Source organism: Gigantopelta aegis, chromosome 6 (assembly GCF_016097555.1).
Source record: "Gigantopelta aegis isolate Gae_Host chromosome 6, Gae_host_genome, whole genome shotgun sequence".
Lineage (NCBI taxonomy): Eukaryota > Metazoa > Mollusca > Gastropoda > Neomphalida > Peltospiridae > Gigantopelta > Gigantopelta aegis.
In genome coordinates, this window is record NC_054704.1 from 30,518,803 (window position 1) to 30,537,632 (window position 18,830).

At 37.8% G+C, this 18,830-nt stretch overlaps 1 protein-coding gene across 1 annotated transcript; it reads right to left on the reverse strand.

Moving 5' to 3' along the window:
• Positions 1-1,021: 1,021 nt before the first annotated feature.
• LOC121374480 (class E basic helix-loop-helix protein 22-like) lies at positions 1,022-2,365 on the reverse strand. The gene has a single exon (XM_041501577.1). The coding sequence runs from the start codon at positions 2,363-2,365 to the stop codon at positions 1,682-1,684; it is 684 nt and encodes a 227-aa protein (XP_041357511.1). The 3' UTR covers positions 1,022-1,681.
• Positions 2,366-18,830: the final 16,465 nt, after the last annotated feature.

Here is an 18,830-nt window from a genome sequence, read left to right on the forward strand (position 1 = left end):
ATAATATATATCAAGAACCAAATGATATACAGTTCGAAAATGAAATTATTCGTAAGCTTTATAGAATAAATCTGAATCTTTATGACAGATATGAATACATGAAATAGGCCATTAAATTATAGAAATCTTAAATAAAATTTAATTTCTCAAATAAATATGAATCTTTATGATAGATATGAATACATGAAATAAACCATTTAATTATAAAAAATCTTAAATAAACTAAACTCTAGAAAGAAACATTGTTTAATTTATAAAAGGGAATATCACAGGGATTATATATAATAAAATTTAATGTAAATTCACGATTAAATACTGTTTTATGAAATAATTTTATGATGTGTAAACGAATGTTTTATAATTCTTGTGCCATTCACGAAATTATAATTTCAACTTTTCTAGTTACATGTATCTGAAATGAAGTTTTAGCAAAAACCTATCTAATGTTTATGTATGTTATTGTTTACAAATGAAATAAAAAGCTAAAGATATAATAAAATTTCGCAAATAACCAATAACAAAAATACGTCTTTCGTTTATAAATTTGGTGTAAATACAAACATATTAGCACTGTACGTGCATTTTAATTTGGTAAACATTTAATAGTGACTTCGTTGCACCAGAAAAATGTTTCATATAAAGCCACATAAAGGCGATATGAGATATCTATGTACATGTGTATTCTAAAAGGTGTTTATATTAAATATTAACTTATTCAAAGACACTCAACGAAAGAGACATAGTCTGTTCTGCGACTTTACCTTTACAATTATGTACATTACAAAAGGAAAAACGAATTGAAACAATAGCGATAATAATCCTTGTGTTTTCGACTTCCATCTACTTTACAGGGTATTAATAACATGCATGCAATTATAATAACATAATAATATAATTTATCATAATTATTTAGATATAGTTATAATATTTTATATTATTATATCACTTTTTAAGTTTTTAAAAACAATACAAATATGAAAACATCAACAAACTAGCATTTTTATTACCTGAGAATTCTAGCCATGCTTATTTGTGATGCTTGCATCGCCATTTTCTCCACAATAAAGTCCAAAGTAATATTGCAAATTACATAGTCTGTAGTCGCATCCTTCTATAGTGTCATTGTTGGCACAAGATACCTGTACACAACTCAATAATACTATGATGTGTCTATAATGTATGGTAACCATACCTTGCATACCACGCCAGGGTTTCCCTTGATAAAACACATTCACAAAGTTCCATGTTCCAAACGTCATAACTGGTGAATTAAAGATACCTGTAACCTGTGCATTACCTTTCCTGTGTTCATGAAAACAAAGTCAATTAAAAGTCAATTGATGCATTGAAAATCAATTGATGGATTGACGGACAGTTGTTAAATATTATGCATATTTACATACATTTGCTTTATCAACAGAACATGTTTCTAAGCTAGAAAAGAGTTTCTTAAAAATCATTTTCACGAAAAATCTATAATTTATATAGGTTTTAAGAAACACAACAATCTGCCTAGTTCCAAACTGTCCACGGTAGTGAATGTCATAATGTTACTTTCATCTTTTAAAAAGAACAAGAACAAAAAAAAAGATGTTTTGTTAAAAGCACATTCATACAAACTTAAGAGTATTTATCTGAGATTGTTATTTAAGATTTTGATTGTCTGTTGTTGCTTTTTCAATTATACTTTGTCATTGTTACACCGCTTGAAAGATGGCGAACCGGGTGTTGGCGGGTACAGCGCCGGACACTTGTCGCTGGCGGAAACTTGAGGTGGCAGACGAGAATAGGCTGGATAGGAGTCCAGACAGGGCACCGTCTGGTTCAGACACACAAGCATGCGCCTCATCTCCTCTAAGGCGTTGGCCTGCATTAAGATATAGTTTTTTGCCAGAAGGAGGGTGGCGATTTTTGACAGTTTTCTCACGGAGGGGCTGTGGGCGTAGGGAATGACGCTGCGCAACTCGTCGAGGGCGTCGTTGAGGTCGTGCATACGTCGCCGCTCCCTGGCGTTGATGTTCAGCCGCACCGTCTTGCCAGACTTCTTCACGGTCCCCTTGTCCCCGTCCGCGTAGTCCCCTCTCATGATGTCCATGTCCCGTTTGTCGTCGTCGCTGCTGTCGTCGTCGTCGCGTCGATCGCCCGTCATGTTGTCGCAGTCGCCGTCGACGTCGACGTTCACTTCGGGAGACCTCGCCTCCCTGCACTCGTCTTCGCCACTGTCGCCGTCCACCATGCGGTGATGCTGTCCCGAGGATTTCGCTAACGCGCTCAGGTGAGGGAAGAAGCTATTGCCCGATAGACTGTTTCCACACGACTGACTGTGGAGTGATCGGTTTGCTCCGTCAAAGAACTGGAAATCCATCTTTATCCGTTTCTGAAAGTGGTTTGTTGTAAAGTGGACGAAAGAAACCAATGATGTATTCGCACCCAGACCACAATAACCGCCAACGTTATTGTGATGTCAGCACACAACAGTAATCCATAAGATTCTGAGAAACAAAACAAATAAAACCAACTCTTTTTTTTATCCCGTCTGATTTATATATTAGTTCATATCCAATAATTTCTTCCTTATTATTTGTTCTTCAATCCACTGACTTTTTTAAAAATCGTTTTCAATGTTTAGGATAAAAATGTAAAAAAATGTTCCGAAGTCTTATTTAACTTTTATAGCTTTCGAAGAGAAATAAAATCATTGACACATAAGGCGAAACAATCTCTTCGTGATTGGGCCCATCCGACAAAAGTATCGGCTAACTTAGCTGTGAAGTGAAGGCCAAATCGCATTAACAAATTAATTGAAGTGTTTGGATCCGGCTAAGTCGCTGGATCTGATTGGCTCGCGAACTGAGTGACACCCCGACAGCTCAAATAGACTGGAGTTTCCCAGCTGCTCCGCAAACGGATAGGCCAATTATCGTTGTTTGGCGAACGCTCTATCTTGCAGTCCAATAAAGATCGTTAACGCCGGCGCCTATCTCGCTTAACGCACTTGTATGTAACGGTGTAACGCTGCCCCTCTTATTTAATCAACTGGTTTGTCAAACCGCTTTCAGAATCATCGACATAAAAACTGTCAGAGCGCGGAAAACAATCCTCCTTGGATGGAATCAGCAGAAGAGCGCCAGTGATAAAATTAACTCTGAAGGGATGAAGGATTGATTGAGGAGGGAATTTTAAAAATACAATTGTGTTTCAAACTGCACTTCAGTCTTCTGTAAGAACTGTACGGAATAGAGTTGTTTTTTCAACAGTTCAAGATCTTTTTGTTGGAATGCAACGTTAAAAAAGTGATAAAAAAGAATGAGTAAATGAATGAATGAATGAATGATGAACGAATGATTATATGGATGGATGAATGAATGTATGTATATATGGATGAATGATATAATATTTAACGACACCCCAGCACAAGTAACATATCGGCTATTGGGTGTCAAACCAAGTAAAGTAATAATCACATCAATGAAAAATTCTAAAATTACTAATACAAATAGTGTAGACATCAGTGAAAGAAAATCTATACAAATGCAAAAATAAACGCTATGGTCAATCCATGAAAACAGCGGTAAACAGTTTCAAACCAATATTGAACCGAATTATCAAAAAAAAAAAGAAAAAAAAGATTTGACAGTAAACAGAAAGAAATGTTTTATTTAACGACGCACTCAACACATTTTATGTACGGTTATATGGCGTCAGACATATGGTTAAGGACCACACAGATTTTGAGAGGAAACCTGCTGTCGCCACTACATGGGCTACTCTTTCCGATTTGCAGCCAGGGATCTTTTATTTGCGCTTCCCACAGACAGGATAACACAAACCATGGCCTTTGTTGAACCAGTTATGGATCACTGGTCGGTGCAAGTGGTTTACACCTACCCATTGAGCCTTGCAGAGCACTCACTCAGGGTTTGGAGTCGGTATCTGGATTAAAAATCCCATGCCTCGACTGGGATCCGAACCCAGTACCTACTAGCCTGTAGACCGATGGCATAACCATGACGCCATCGAGGCCGGTTGACAGTAAACAGCTGCGAACGATCAACATGACAAACGAAGCCTATAATCTTCAAAAAGACAAAAACAAACGCTGTGGTCAGACCATGGAAACAGTGGCTGGAGCTGTAGTACACAAACCAACGACCCCCCCCCCCCCTCCCCCAAAAAAACCCCACAAAAAAACAACAACACAAAAAACAACAAAAAAACAACAAAACAAAAACATATTTGAATTTTAAAAATTTATAAGAGTTATCATTAAAAGAATTAAAACTAAGAATTATTATTAGAGTCAAATAATAATAATATTAATAATAAATAATAATAATAATAATAATAATAATAATAATAAAAGAAATTCGACATTCGTTCTGGTATATTTTAGTAGTTTTATAAAAGTAGAATAATAAAAAGAATTAAATATGAAGAAAGGACACATTATGGATAACACAAAATCCATCTAAGTTTGAATTCCATGTTATCAACACATTGATTACTTTTTGTGTTTTACTGTCAAAATAATAAAACAAATTTATACGCTTCCAAATAATAATAATAATAATAATAATAATAATGATAATAATAATAATGTATGTAACGACTGACGTGTCTCATACTCAGTTAATAAATTAATGCCTCTCGCTCTCTCTCTCTCTCTCTCTCTCTCTCTCTCTCTCTCTCTCTCTCTCTCTCTCTCTCTCTCTCTCTCTCTCTCCCCCCTCTCTCTCTCTCTCTCTCTCTCTCCTCTCTCTCTCTCTCTCTCTCTCTCTCTCTCTCTCTCTCTCTCCCCTCTCTCTCTCTCTCTCTCTCTCTCTCTCTCTCTCTCTCTCTCTCTCTCTCTCTCTCTCAAAAACGTCCCACATTAACTGTATGTTAACTGTATGTAGCCCACGTAAAGCATTTCTTGACATATATGTTATTATTACATATACATGTATTAAATTTAATAAACAATTCGTACAACCACGAGGCAACCTCGAAGACCCCTTCACGTATGAATAGAAAGTGAACAATGGTATTAAATACTTTGCACTAAAGACAAAATGTGTTGTCTGTATTCCTTTGGCCCAGTGAGTCTAGGAAACCAGCTATTTGTAATCTGCTGAAGTGTTCATTTGATAGTATTAAAAGCACAGCATTTCTTTTATTTCGTTTTTCATTCTGACCACCATCACCACCTGTTCCGACCGTGAATGGCCAGTGAAATGGAACACACAATTACCATGGGTCACCGTAGTATATTAATATTTCTAATATTTCTCTCACTCTTCAATACCACCTGCAGTATTTGTAGTAGTATTAAGTATAATGTGTCAGTGTTAACTAGGAAAAATAATGTTTTAAAGTTGCACTTGTATTTATATCAGGTTTAAAACACACACACACACACACACACACACACACACACACACACACACACACACAAACAAACATGCAAATACACATATTCACATAAAAACACCCCCCAAACACATACTCTCTCTCTCTCTCTCTCTCTCTCTCTCTCTCTCTCTCTCTCTCTCTCTCTCTCTCTCTCTCACACACATACACAATCACACACATACACACACACACACACACACACACAATAACGCACACACACACACACACTAACACACACACACTAACACACATGCGCAAACACACTCACACACAAACACACACACACAAATACATACACACACACACACAGAGAGACAAACATACACACATACACACAGAGAGACACACAGACACACAAACCCACTCACACACAAACCCACTCACAGACAAACACAAACACACACTCCCACACACACATACACATACACACATACACAGACAGATAGAGAGACACACAAACAGAGACACACATACACACACACGCACACATACACACACACACACACATACACACACTCGCACACACACAGCCAGAGACACAAACACACACATACACACAGGGACACACACTCACACACATATATACACAGACACACTCACACACACAAAATGACACACACATACACACAGAGATACACACAGACAGACACACACAAACTGACACATAAATATACACACAGACACACAAATACACACACACAGACACACACAGACACACACACACACACACACACACACACACAGAGACACACACATACACACAAACACACACACACAGACACACACATACAAACACACACACACATACACACACAGATAGAGAGACACACACACACATACATACACACGCACACACACACACACTCACACAGACACACACAGAAACACACAGAAACACACACAGACACACACACAGACAGACACATATACACACAGATACACAAACACACACACACATACACACAGATATACACACACACACCACCTGTTCCGACCGTGAATAGCCAGTGAAATGGAACACACAATTACCATGGGTCGCCGTAGTATATTAATATTTCTAATATTTCTCTCACTCTTCAATACCACCTGCAGTATTTGTAGTAGTATTAAGTATAATGTGTCAGTGTTAACTAGGAAAAATAATGTTTTAAAGTTGCACTTGTATTTATATCAGGTTTAAAACAACACACACACACACACACACACACACACACACACACACACAAACATGCAAATACACATATTCACATAAAAACACCCCCCAAACACACTCTCTCTCTCTCTCTCTCTCTCTCTCTCTCTCTCTCTCTCTCTCTCTCTCTCTCTCTCTCTCTCACACACACACACACACAATCACACACACACACACACACACACACAATAACGCACACACTAACACACACACACTAACACACATGCGCAAACACACGCACACACAAACACACACACACAAATACATACACACACACACACAGAGACACAAACATACACACATACACACAGAGGGACACACAAACACACAAACCCACTCACACACAAACACACTCACACACAAACACACACTCCCACACACACATACACATACACACATACACAGACAGATAGAGAGACACACAAACAGAGACACACATACACACACACGCACACATACACACACACACACACACACACACACACACACATAAACACACTCTCACACACACACAGCCAGAGACACAAACACACACATACACACAGGGACACACACTCACACACATATATACACAAACACACTAACACACACAAAATGACACACACATACACACAGAGATACACACAGACAGACACACACAAACTGACACATAAATATACACACAGACACACAAATACACACACACAGACACACACAGACACAAAACACACACACACACACACACACACACACAGAGACACACACATACACACAAACACACACACACAGACACACACATACAAACACACACACACACATACACACACAGATAGAGAGACACACACACACATACATACACACGCACACACACACACACTCACACAGACACACACACAGAAACACACACAGACACACACACACAGACAGACACATATACACACAGATACACAAACACACACACATACACACAGATATACACACACACACACACACACACACACACATATTGACACACATACACACACAGAGACACGAACACACACTCACACACAAATACAGAGAGAGAGAAAGCGGGGAGAGAGAGAGAGAGAGAGAGAGAGAGAGAGAGAGAGAGAGAGAGAGAGAGAGAGAGAGAGAGAGAGAGAGAGAGAGAGAGAGTGACAAACACACACATACACACACTAACACAGACACACACTAACACAGACACACACACACACACACACACACACACACACACACATGCGCGCGCTCACACCCACCCACACAACCCATTTTATCCCTGTAATGACAATAAACGCCTACGTATTCGGGTGATTTGTTTCTATAACCAGGTGAAGATGTGTATTATGTTTGTAATTCCATTGACAAATCAGCCATGGTAATCGGTTCTGTCGTTTAATTAAAACGTCTTCAATAAAATCAATCTACAGCGCAGAGAGACCATGTGAGAAAAGTTGGCTGCTATATTTGTACTAAATTCTTCATATAGGATTATGTCGGATAAAAGAAATACACAGTGCATAAAACTCGCAATTATTTACCACTGTCCTTTACTTAAAACATATAATGCATTTTTAATCGAATGCCACTTTCAAAGAGAAAATAACACGTCGAAAAAAAACAAGTAAATAAATAGAACTATTCTAATTGAAGTTTATTTAAAAAAAATTAAATTCCATTTGAGGTATGATATTGAACTTTCTTCTGTTGAATTTACCAACAAACAGCTTATCAACAGCCTTCAATGTAGTACTAAACCAAAAGACTTCCAGCTGGGTCAAAGAAAACAAATATCGAATAGGAAATAAACGTAACATTTGCAAAAAACTTTGGGTCTATAAGTAGTACTAAACCAAATAACTTCCAACTTTTGATATAGAAGTGAACACCACAAGTCCTGTGATTGGTTATAAATGTGAGTGTGTTGGTTGTAAAAAAATAGTTTCATCTGGGCAAAAAATGTATGCAATTTTATTTCATCTAGTACCACTGTGTCAAGTAGCCTTGTACTTGAAACATGTATGGCGTACCTGTAAAAAAAATTAAAAACAATTGTGAAACTAGGGCTGTTGTAAAAACATTTGGTTATACCGAAAATGAGCCATGAAAAGTACCATTTTCTACAGTTAATACTTTGACGTAGGGATAGTAGTTCTGATATTTATGGGCCATAGTTTAGTTGATATATTGCATAGTGTTTTTAAAGACAAACGTTAACATGGTATAGTACAACCTAAACATGACAGTTGTTTTTCCATGTTATTTTTGCACGAATTTACAGTGCGCAAGAATATACGATCAAGCGGTGTAAATTTTGCGCACTTTAAACGAGTGCAATAAATAACATGGGAAAACAACTGGAATATATGTGATTATGTATTTATTTCGTAATACACATATGTTTAATAAATTATTTTATTTTATTTGTCGTTGTCAAAAGATTTAATCCTGGATCTTGCGCGGTCGGTTTAGGATCGATCCCCGTCGGTGACCCCATTGGGCTATTTCTCGTTCCGGCCAGTGCACCACGACAGGTGTAACAAAGGCCATGGTATGTACTATCCTGTCTGTGGGATGGTGCATATAAAAGGTCCCTTGCTGCTAATCGAAAAGAGTAGCGCATGAAGTGGCAACAGCGGGTTTCCTCTCTCTATATATATGTGTGGTCCTTAACCATATGTCTGACGCCATATAATCGTAAATAAAATGTGTTGAGTGCGTCGTTAAATAAAACATATTTTTTCTTTCTTTCCATATAATCATAAATAAAATGTGTTGAGTGCGTCGTTAAATAAAACATTTCGTTTTTTCTTACTTTCCATATAATCGTAAATAAAATGTGTTGAGTGCGTCGTTAAATAAAAAAATTCTTTTTTTCTTTCTTTCCATATAATCGTAAATTAAATGTGTTGAGTGCGTCGTTAAATAAAACATTTCTTTTTTTCTTTCTTTCCATATAATCGTAAATGAACTGTGTTGAGTGCGTCGTTAAATAAACCATTTCCTTCCTTCCTAACCGTGGATCTTGGTGTTTAGTTAGTGACATTAACCTTTGACGTACTACTCACTGTCAAACTAACGAATGAATGGGGAGCTGCTGGAGTGGGACACTAACACGAATCGGGAACTCCATTTGCATAAACATTCGCGCGCAGCATCACTTACAGAATAAATATTTCTTCACGTTAAACTTCAATTATTACTTCATTACTGAGCCATTGGTTTAGAATATTTGTATCTACATGAACCAACAGTTCCCATCAGTCTTTGATTGTTCCAAATACAAAGATCATTTAATTGAAAATCTCGAGAAGTTATACATTGGGAATCGATTTCGATTTACTTTAGTTTCCAAGACATTATATATAATCGTGACAGTGTTTCGTTTACTCAGCAAATGTTTGTGTTAAGTTTAAGCAAAGTCTGGCCTGTAGTAAGTTAAATTATTTTAGTCACACGTTTATCCAAAGGAGAGATAGACACCAACACCGCAAATATCACTATGTCTTAATAACAAATCAGTCGTACATTTGACGCATATTGACATCTATTGAAGGTTCAAGCATGTCTGTCTGGGGACGTTCTCCGAGTTTCCTTGGGTATGTGTTCAACATAAGGGAGTTGTTGAAATAGAACTACGATAAAAACGTTGTAAATCTAATTTTGTAAACCATCCCCTCAAAATATACCCCCACCAAAAAACCCCAAAAACAACAACCCCCCCAAAAACAACAACAACAACAAAAAAAAAAAAAAAAAAAAAAAAAGACAACAAAAAACCCCTCAACAACAACAATAACAAACAAACAAACAAACAAACATAAAAGACAATAGAAAACCCCAACCAAACAAACATACACAACAACATACACATGGTTTTTTGATTAATATTAAGGCTATATACTAGTATGCCACTAATCTCTGGTCCTCAGTCGTATCTGCTAAACCTCAACATTTAAAACTACCACCGCAAGTGAATCAGACGTTTATGCAAATGATTTTCTTCTTTACCTGGCTAGCTGTTTTGTGTATATTATTTTATGTGGCATTATATTTATCTACTGAATTTTTGCGGTAGTTACTTTTTATTGAGTATACAATTAACAATTCCTATTCCCACAACCGCTGAATAATAATATTTACCAGTGTACATGTGTGTGTGTGTGTGTGTGTGTTTGTGTGAGAGAGAGAGAGTGAGGGGGAGAGAGAGAGAGAGAGAGAGAGAGAGAGAGAGAGAGAGAGAGAGAGAGAGAGAGAGAGAGAGAGAGAGAGAGAGAGAGAGAGAGAGAGAGAGAGAGGTTGTATAATATGTTAATTCAACGGTTGGTAAAAATAAATGCATAAATTATGAGTTGTAATGAAAAATTCAGTAGATCAAACTTACCGAATATTTTGTTGCGCGGAATTACGATTTTGATTACAATAACCGTTTTGTCGTTAAAATTATATTCTCTCATTTTGCCTAAATTCGAAAAAGAGAGAAAATTCGATTTAACATTGTTAATAAAGGAATACTCATATTCATAATCGTGTCTGAAGCACAACAATGCTTATTACTGTTGCCTGTTACATCTTAATTCTCTGCCCTGTGTTCACCCTTCCCCAAACTGAGACAAACGCCTTGAAGAGTAAGCGACCAGAGTAAATGGGCAGTCTCTCCGCTATTACTGACACGAGAGGTGAACCAATCTCCCGAAATCGAATTGTCACTCGTGATGGACGTATTAGCGAATTTGATTGACACGAAATGCACAGAGGTGAGTAACGAAACAAATCAATTACGATTCCATCATTGCCGCTCCCGCGCCGTGCCACGGACCCCAGCCCAGACGGAGCCCGGTGTTTTCGTGGTGTCACGGAGAAAATGTGCCATTTTGACGCAAAATAGAATATATCGTTGGTGGAATGATAAGACGGTTGTTTAAACGAAATCGCTTATTTATGTAAATGCGTTATTGGATTGTTCTAAGCGGCAAATGAATGTTGTGCTTTTATGATTAGGTTTATTGTTTTTTTAAGACCAATATTTGCTATTTGTATGATTGTTTTCGTTGATTTGTCATTGACATGGAGTGCACGTTGTTACAAAGTGGATAGACGAGTTACCATTTGTGAGTTGATTTGTGTTGCTCGATTATCGTCGTTATGAGCTGTTAAAAATGTAGTCACATGGGGTTATTCATTATTGCTACCCATCAACCTCGTGATATAATTAGTTATTCCAGCAACCCCACCGAGGATCTGACTGACTGATTGATCGACTGACTGATCGACTGACTGACTGACTGACTGATCGACTGACTGACTGACTGTCTAACTGACTGTCTGACTGACTGACTGATCGACTGACTATCTGAATAAATGACTGATCGATTGACTGACCGACTGATTGACTGACTGGCAGACTGATCGACTGACTGACTGACTGACTGTCTAACTGACTGTCTGCCTGCTGACTGACTGACTGATCGACTGACTATCTGACTAAATGACTGATCGACTGACTATCTGACTAAATGACTGATCGACTGACTGACAGACTGATCGATTAACTGACCGACTGATCGATTAAATGACTGATCGACTGACTGACAGACTGATCGACTGACTGACTGACTGTCTGACTAAATGACTGATCGACTGACTGACAGACTGACAGACTGATCGACTGACTGACTGACTGACTGTCTAACTTACTGTCTGTCTGACTGACTGACTGACTGACTGATCGACTGACTGACTGACTATCTGACTAAATGACTGATCGACTGACTGACTGACTGACTATCTGACTAAATTATTGATCGACTGACTGACAGACTGATCGACTGACTGACCGACTGACTGACTGACAGACTGATCGACTGACTGACTGACTGACCCATTGACTGACTGACTGACTAACAGACCGACTGATCGACTGACTGACTGACTGATAGATAGACTGACTGACTGACTGACTGACTGACTCATCGACTGACTGACATTTTGACTAACTGACTGACTGACCTATCGACTGACTGACTCATCGATTGACTGACCGACTGATCAACTGACTGACTGATATCGACTGACTGACTGCCTGACTGACCGACTGACTGCCTGACTGACTGACTGACTGAATGATCGACTGATCGATTGACTGACCGACTGATCGACTGACTGACTGACTATCTGACTAAATGACTGATCGACTGACTGACTGACTGGCGGAGCGACTCACAGTCTGATCGACTGATTGACTGACTGACTTTTTCACTAACTGACTGACTTACCTATCGACTGACTGATTGATCGACTGACTGACTGACTGACTGACTGACTGATCGACTGACAGTCTGACTGATTGACTGTTTGACTGATTAACTGACTGCCTAACTGACTACCTAACTGACTGCCTAACTAAATGACTGACCGATTGACTAAAACACAGAATGTACTTACTTACGAACTAAAAAGATAACCAACTAGCATACTAGTTAACTATTTAAAGAACTAAATAATAAGTGATATTTCGTTAATAAATGAAATAAAATTATAAACCGATCCGGGAAACAAATGTTTAAAAGCTGTGTTGATTTCATTTCATGTATAGTTTATTTTCGTACTTATATCCATTTAAAGTTCAAGCACGCTGGCCTGAGCACATACCTCAGTTATCTAGCTGTCAAGACAGCAGGTTAGTGGTTAGTGGTTAGTGAGAGAGAAGTTGGAGTATTGGTCTTACACCTACCCACTGTGTTGTTAAACTAGCTATACGTGGGAGCCGGTACCAGAAGGCGAACCCAGTACCTATCAGCCACAAGTTCGATGGCTTAACCGGTAACCAGTAATTCGTACCATAGTCATTTCGTACTATAGCCATTTCGTACCATAGTTATTTGGTCATTTCGTACCCAAGTCATTTCGTGCCATGGTTATTTCGTACTATATCTGTTTGGTCATTTCGTAAGAAAGAACGAATATGAAAAAGATGATATATTACTTTTATCTCGTCACGTTTCCGTTCATCATTATATTAATTACCAACGAGCACCTTGTGTTAGAATAACATATCAAGATCTTCTAAGACAAGCTTATCTCAGAAAAATCTCAATTACCTGTGAAGACCGTGCGTGTTAGATAAACAAACGGATTATGGCTTTAAAAAATAAACAAAGGCCATGGTTTTCTTCACCAAGTTTATTACAATAACCCAATATTTTTATTACAAGAAGCGCAACAACAATGTTGCAGCAATACTCTTATTATTTTAGCAGTATCTTTGAACAGATTAGAACCAATGAAATTTGTCATCCAGGATCAAATAAAACACAATATTTTGTGAACATCATTTCATTTCCCTCATTCGTTACAATGAGGGATCTATGTTTGGATTACTTGTCAGTTCGTCTTAAAATAAACTATCACCTTCATGTGACAATATACATATGTTCAGAAAAGTGAATTAATGACCACTGAAAACATTTCATAGTTAATTTACTTCTCTTATGCATTTAAACATTGATTCATTTTAACCTTTGCTCACTTTACAAGGTATGTTTACACGTCAACGTTTATTCGTCAACAATAAAAATAAGAAGTGGCATACCATGACAAAAATAAGATACCGACTACGAAATGACTATGGTACGACCGATGCTGGTAGAGTTGTGTTATCTTGAATTTGTTTTTAAATGTGCAAGATCAACAACATAGAAGAACTTATTATGTCAAGACCAAATGATTTGTTGATCAGCATTCCATGTATGGCTTTTAAAAGTTATAATAAATTTAAACGTTAAATATACGTATAAAAAAGCATATCCTAGAATAAAATGGCAGTATATGGGTTTGGAATATCCATATATACTAGATAAAGTTTTTTTTTTTAACGACAGCACTAGAACACATTGATTTATTAATCATCGGTTATTGGATGTCAAACATTTGGTAATTGTGACATGTATTCTTAGAGAGGAAACCCGCTACTTTTTCCATTAGCAGCAAGGTATCTTTTATATGCACCATCCCAAAGACAAGATGGCACATACCACGACCTTCGATGTACAGTCGTGCTGCACTGGCTAGAACTATAAAACATGTTTGATAGGTCGACCAACTTTCCGGAATTTTCCGAAAAATCCGGAATTTTTAACCCATATCCGGAATTCAGGACTTTTTTAAATTTCTCTATCATTATTTTTTTGGAAGCAACCATTTCTGAATATATTTTAAATTTTCTATATTTTTAAATCTCGAATTTATTAAACAGAGTTTATCATTCTGCATTCTCTATTGCATCCTGAACTTGGTATTATCGACTGTTTCGTGCTATTACTAAGACGTTTGTCTACTGGCTGTATTTGTCAACAGCCGACCAATGAAAATGTTTTTGACGATCGAGTAAACTGAAGCCATGTATGAAATTTGTCTTACTTGTTATGTAGTTTATGTATTCATTTTAAAGATATTTCAAATATCATATAGTAACTACTACGGGACGGACATCGGTTCTATGGCGATGCATGCAACTTCGCCACGGTGTGTAAAAACCTGAACATATAACAGAACACTTGCGATCGTACAAAAACAAAAGAAACGGATCCACAGTTCTCTTCTTAAATTCTTTTTGTATGCTTTCACTTGCAACGTTTAACTAAATACTATTTGGCTACCAGTAATCTGTGACACATTCATGACATTAATATTAATTAATTAATACACCTACCGATCTTGTTTTATTCAAGTAAGTTAAACTATAAAAATGTAATTTTTTACAAACCATTGTTACATTTTGCCACGAAAAGTGCAACTCTAATACTAATTTAAGCGTAATGCAGAACGATAGCCAGTCTTAATGTTGGTACCAGACGTTTCGTCCCCGATTCAGTTAACAACAAATTAGTTCGAACCCACTGATGAAATTGTGTAAATGTGGCAATGTACCGACATAAAAATAACATTGGTCCCAAGTTTGTCACTTTATTACTAATCTGTAGGTGGGAGTGAAACTGTACTACACTATTTGCTGATAAAGTGGGGCTTTTAGGGGGTTTTGTGGTGATGATTTATGATGTTTGGTCTGTCTGTGTCTGTGTGCGTGCGTGCGTGCGTGTGTGTGTGATAATGCTGTTAATTGCTGTACTAGGCATAGTAACTTTATTCACACTGATGAATATATTTATCATGTTTTATAAACTAGACAAGCCATAAAGCTATGCTTAAAAAGGAAGTAGAAAAATTCTGCCACTTATGTGGATTGATTTATACTTTTATTATTGAATACATAACATTCCAATAAATAATACACTTGTTTTTATTGTTATGTATCTCTTTGGTTGTTGTTATTTTTTAAATATGTTAAATATGGCGCTGTTTAAATAATTTTTTATATTTTTGCAAATGGCGTTTTCGCGTGCTTTAAACTATTGTTTTGAAAGGGACGTTCGCGCGCTTAAAAATTAAAATACCAGAAAATTCCGGAAAAATATTTCCATTAGGTTGGTCGCTCTGTGATACAAGGGAAATTCCATGTTGACCTGAAAAAGGTGATTTCCCTTCTTAGACAATTATCACGGCCCCTTCCGTATGTCAGTGGGTTAAGTCCAGTCGTCAGTTTAGCTCCGTCAAAGGCTAATTCTGGCATCGCTTCATCTCCTGTATCACCATCCTCTCATCCAACACTGTAATTATAGCCCGGTCGTGTGTGAAACGTTTAGACGTGACAATTTAGCGCGCCACTCGGCTCAGAGCTGGGTGGGGATTTGACGGTGAGACGTGTTCCGCCGGCTTGCACTCGAACAAAGTGGCCTCGTTTGCTCAGTGTACGATCACTTGTTCCTCGTCAGGGGGCAAACAATCGCAGATCCCTTTGTAGAGCTCTTCAGCCACGTAAGAGTGAAAAAGATCAACCAAAGTAAATTTGCGGGGAGTAATCCGCCACGCGTCGCTCTCTTTCTTCGGGAGGTGGAAAAATTAAGAGTGCAGATTTTCTTCCCCTGGTTGGTGCCAAATGGCTCGGCATACGCACATTCTTAATTAAAATACAATCTCATGATGGCTTTCTCATTAAGGGTATGTTAATTTGGAGCTGAATGCCTTTTAGTTAACATGTCGGCGAAGTGAAACTTATCAAAGGAAGTGTGACATATGGCAAAACCTAACAGAACGAACTGGCTGGAAAAAACTTTTCTTTCCTTTTTTTTTCAAAACCGGTGGGGTAAAGGGAAACACCTTTCAGATCCCTTGGACCTTGAAAGCTAACTCTTTCACGGTGAACATGTGTTCGCAAAGATTCTTCAATGCCCCGTCGTATTTTTTCAACATTTACTGCAGCGTCGTGGATGTGATTTGTGGTTTTTGTCAATAACTCTCCAAACAGATCCCAATTTAATGCCGTGAAAAGGCTACACGTATGGCGAACAAGACCGAAACTCTGACGTTATTGGAAGTTAACAATTGCCAAAACCAATCTTTAGATTAAGCGAGTATTGCCCGCCAGAGGCGAACAATGGACCGTGAAATGAATGATGTTTCTGAGATCCGTATCTTTATTCTGGAGCACAAAATAGGGGACCGCTGCCGTATCGGGGAGATCTCCAACTGATTTCGAGAGCAATGTGGGTCATAATAACTTCTGATTCAGTGCATATCAAAGGCCGTGGTATGTGCTATGCTGTCTGTTGGGTGGTGCATATAAAAGATCCCTTGGTGCTAATGGAAAACAAATATAGCTGGTTTTTCTCTAAAACAGTATGCCAAATTACAAATGTTTGACATACAATACCTAATGATTAATAAATCAATGTGCTCTAGTAATGTCGTTAAACATACAAACTTTAACTTTAAGAACTTCTGATTGTCAGACCAATTAGATATATTTTTTTGTTTCGCAGTATTATTTTGTTTGTGAGAAATCATCAAACATTTGATTTGTTCATCATTTATTTGTTCGTTCATTCAACTATTTATTCAGTCTGACTACCCTAAACATTAACAGACATGATGATGTTGTAATATCTAAGTACGGTTTTGTTTAACGACACCACTAGAACACACTGATATATTAATCCTCGGCTATTGGATGTCAAACATTTGGTAATTCTGACATATAGTCTTAGATAGGAAACCCGCTACATTTTTCCATTAGTAGCAATGGATCTTTTATATGCACCATCCCGCAGACAGGAAAGCACATACTACGGCCTTTGATATACCAGCTGCTGCACTGGTTGGAACGAGAAATGGGCCACCGACGGGGATCGACCCCAAAGCGAGCGCTTTACCACTGGACTAGGTCCCGGCCCCTAAGTAAGGTATAATACAAATAAGTATGTTTAGAATCACAAAGTAAGTTTGTCTAAGTGAGGTTCAAGCATACTGCAACAGCTGTTTCGAGTTAAGAAGAACAACAAAATCCCGCTACCCCCATACTGGCTGCTCTTCCCGGTGTTTTATGGCTTCACAAAGAGAATATTCTTGATGGACCATCATAATTATAGAGCGATTAAGACTCCTCTGAGGACATCACTCCGCCATCATATCCCGCAGTATCAAAGTAATTTCGCATTTATTCCTTGCTTTGTCGTTAAACAAATATTCCTTTTCTTTTTTTTCTTCCTTATACTGGAAACTGGACACATCATCATACCACAAGAACTGTAATTGCCTTATACTGGAAACTGGACACATCATCATACCACAAGAACTGTAATTGCCATCATCTCCCAGGTGACATACAAACATTTCCAGACGCATCATCTTTCGTGACTGTTGGCCATTCCCGGCACTTCTTCCCCCGACAGCCAAATTAAACTCGTCATTGTTAATGATATCTCCCATTGTTTTATATGCAAATGTTACGGAGCCGGTCATGGTTGGCACCGTTACACATGGCGGTGAGGGGTGAAGGTGTCATTTTGAATTTCCAGCACGCCTTGGGGCTGTTGAAATGTGGCCAAGAGCGGGTACTAATAAAATGTCAACACTCTTATCCATGTCATACTGCCATCCCTTGGTGATCAGTATGCAGATAGTCCAGGAAATACAATACCCAAAGCTACACTGCATATTATATTCTGTCAATTTTAACAACAAAAATAAACTCACACAAAAACCAAGTATATCGACTTTATGCTGTAGTTCGCCAAATGCTTAACTAATATTGAATTTGGTGAATAAATTTGAATGTTGATTCGCTAGAAAGCTGATTTTTTGATTCTGATACAGATTTTCTGATCAACTTCGCCAAAGAGTTAAACAGTATTTGTTGTCATTATTAAGC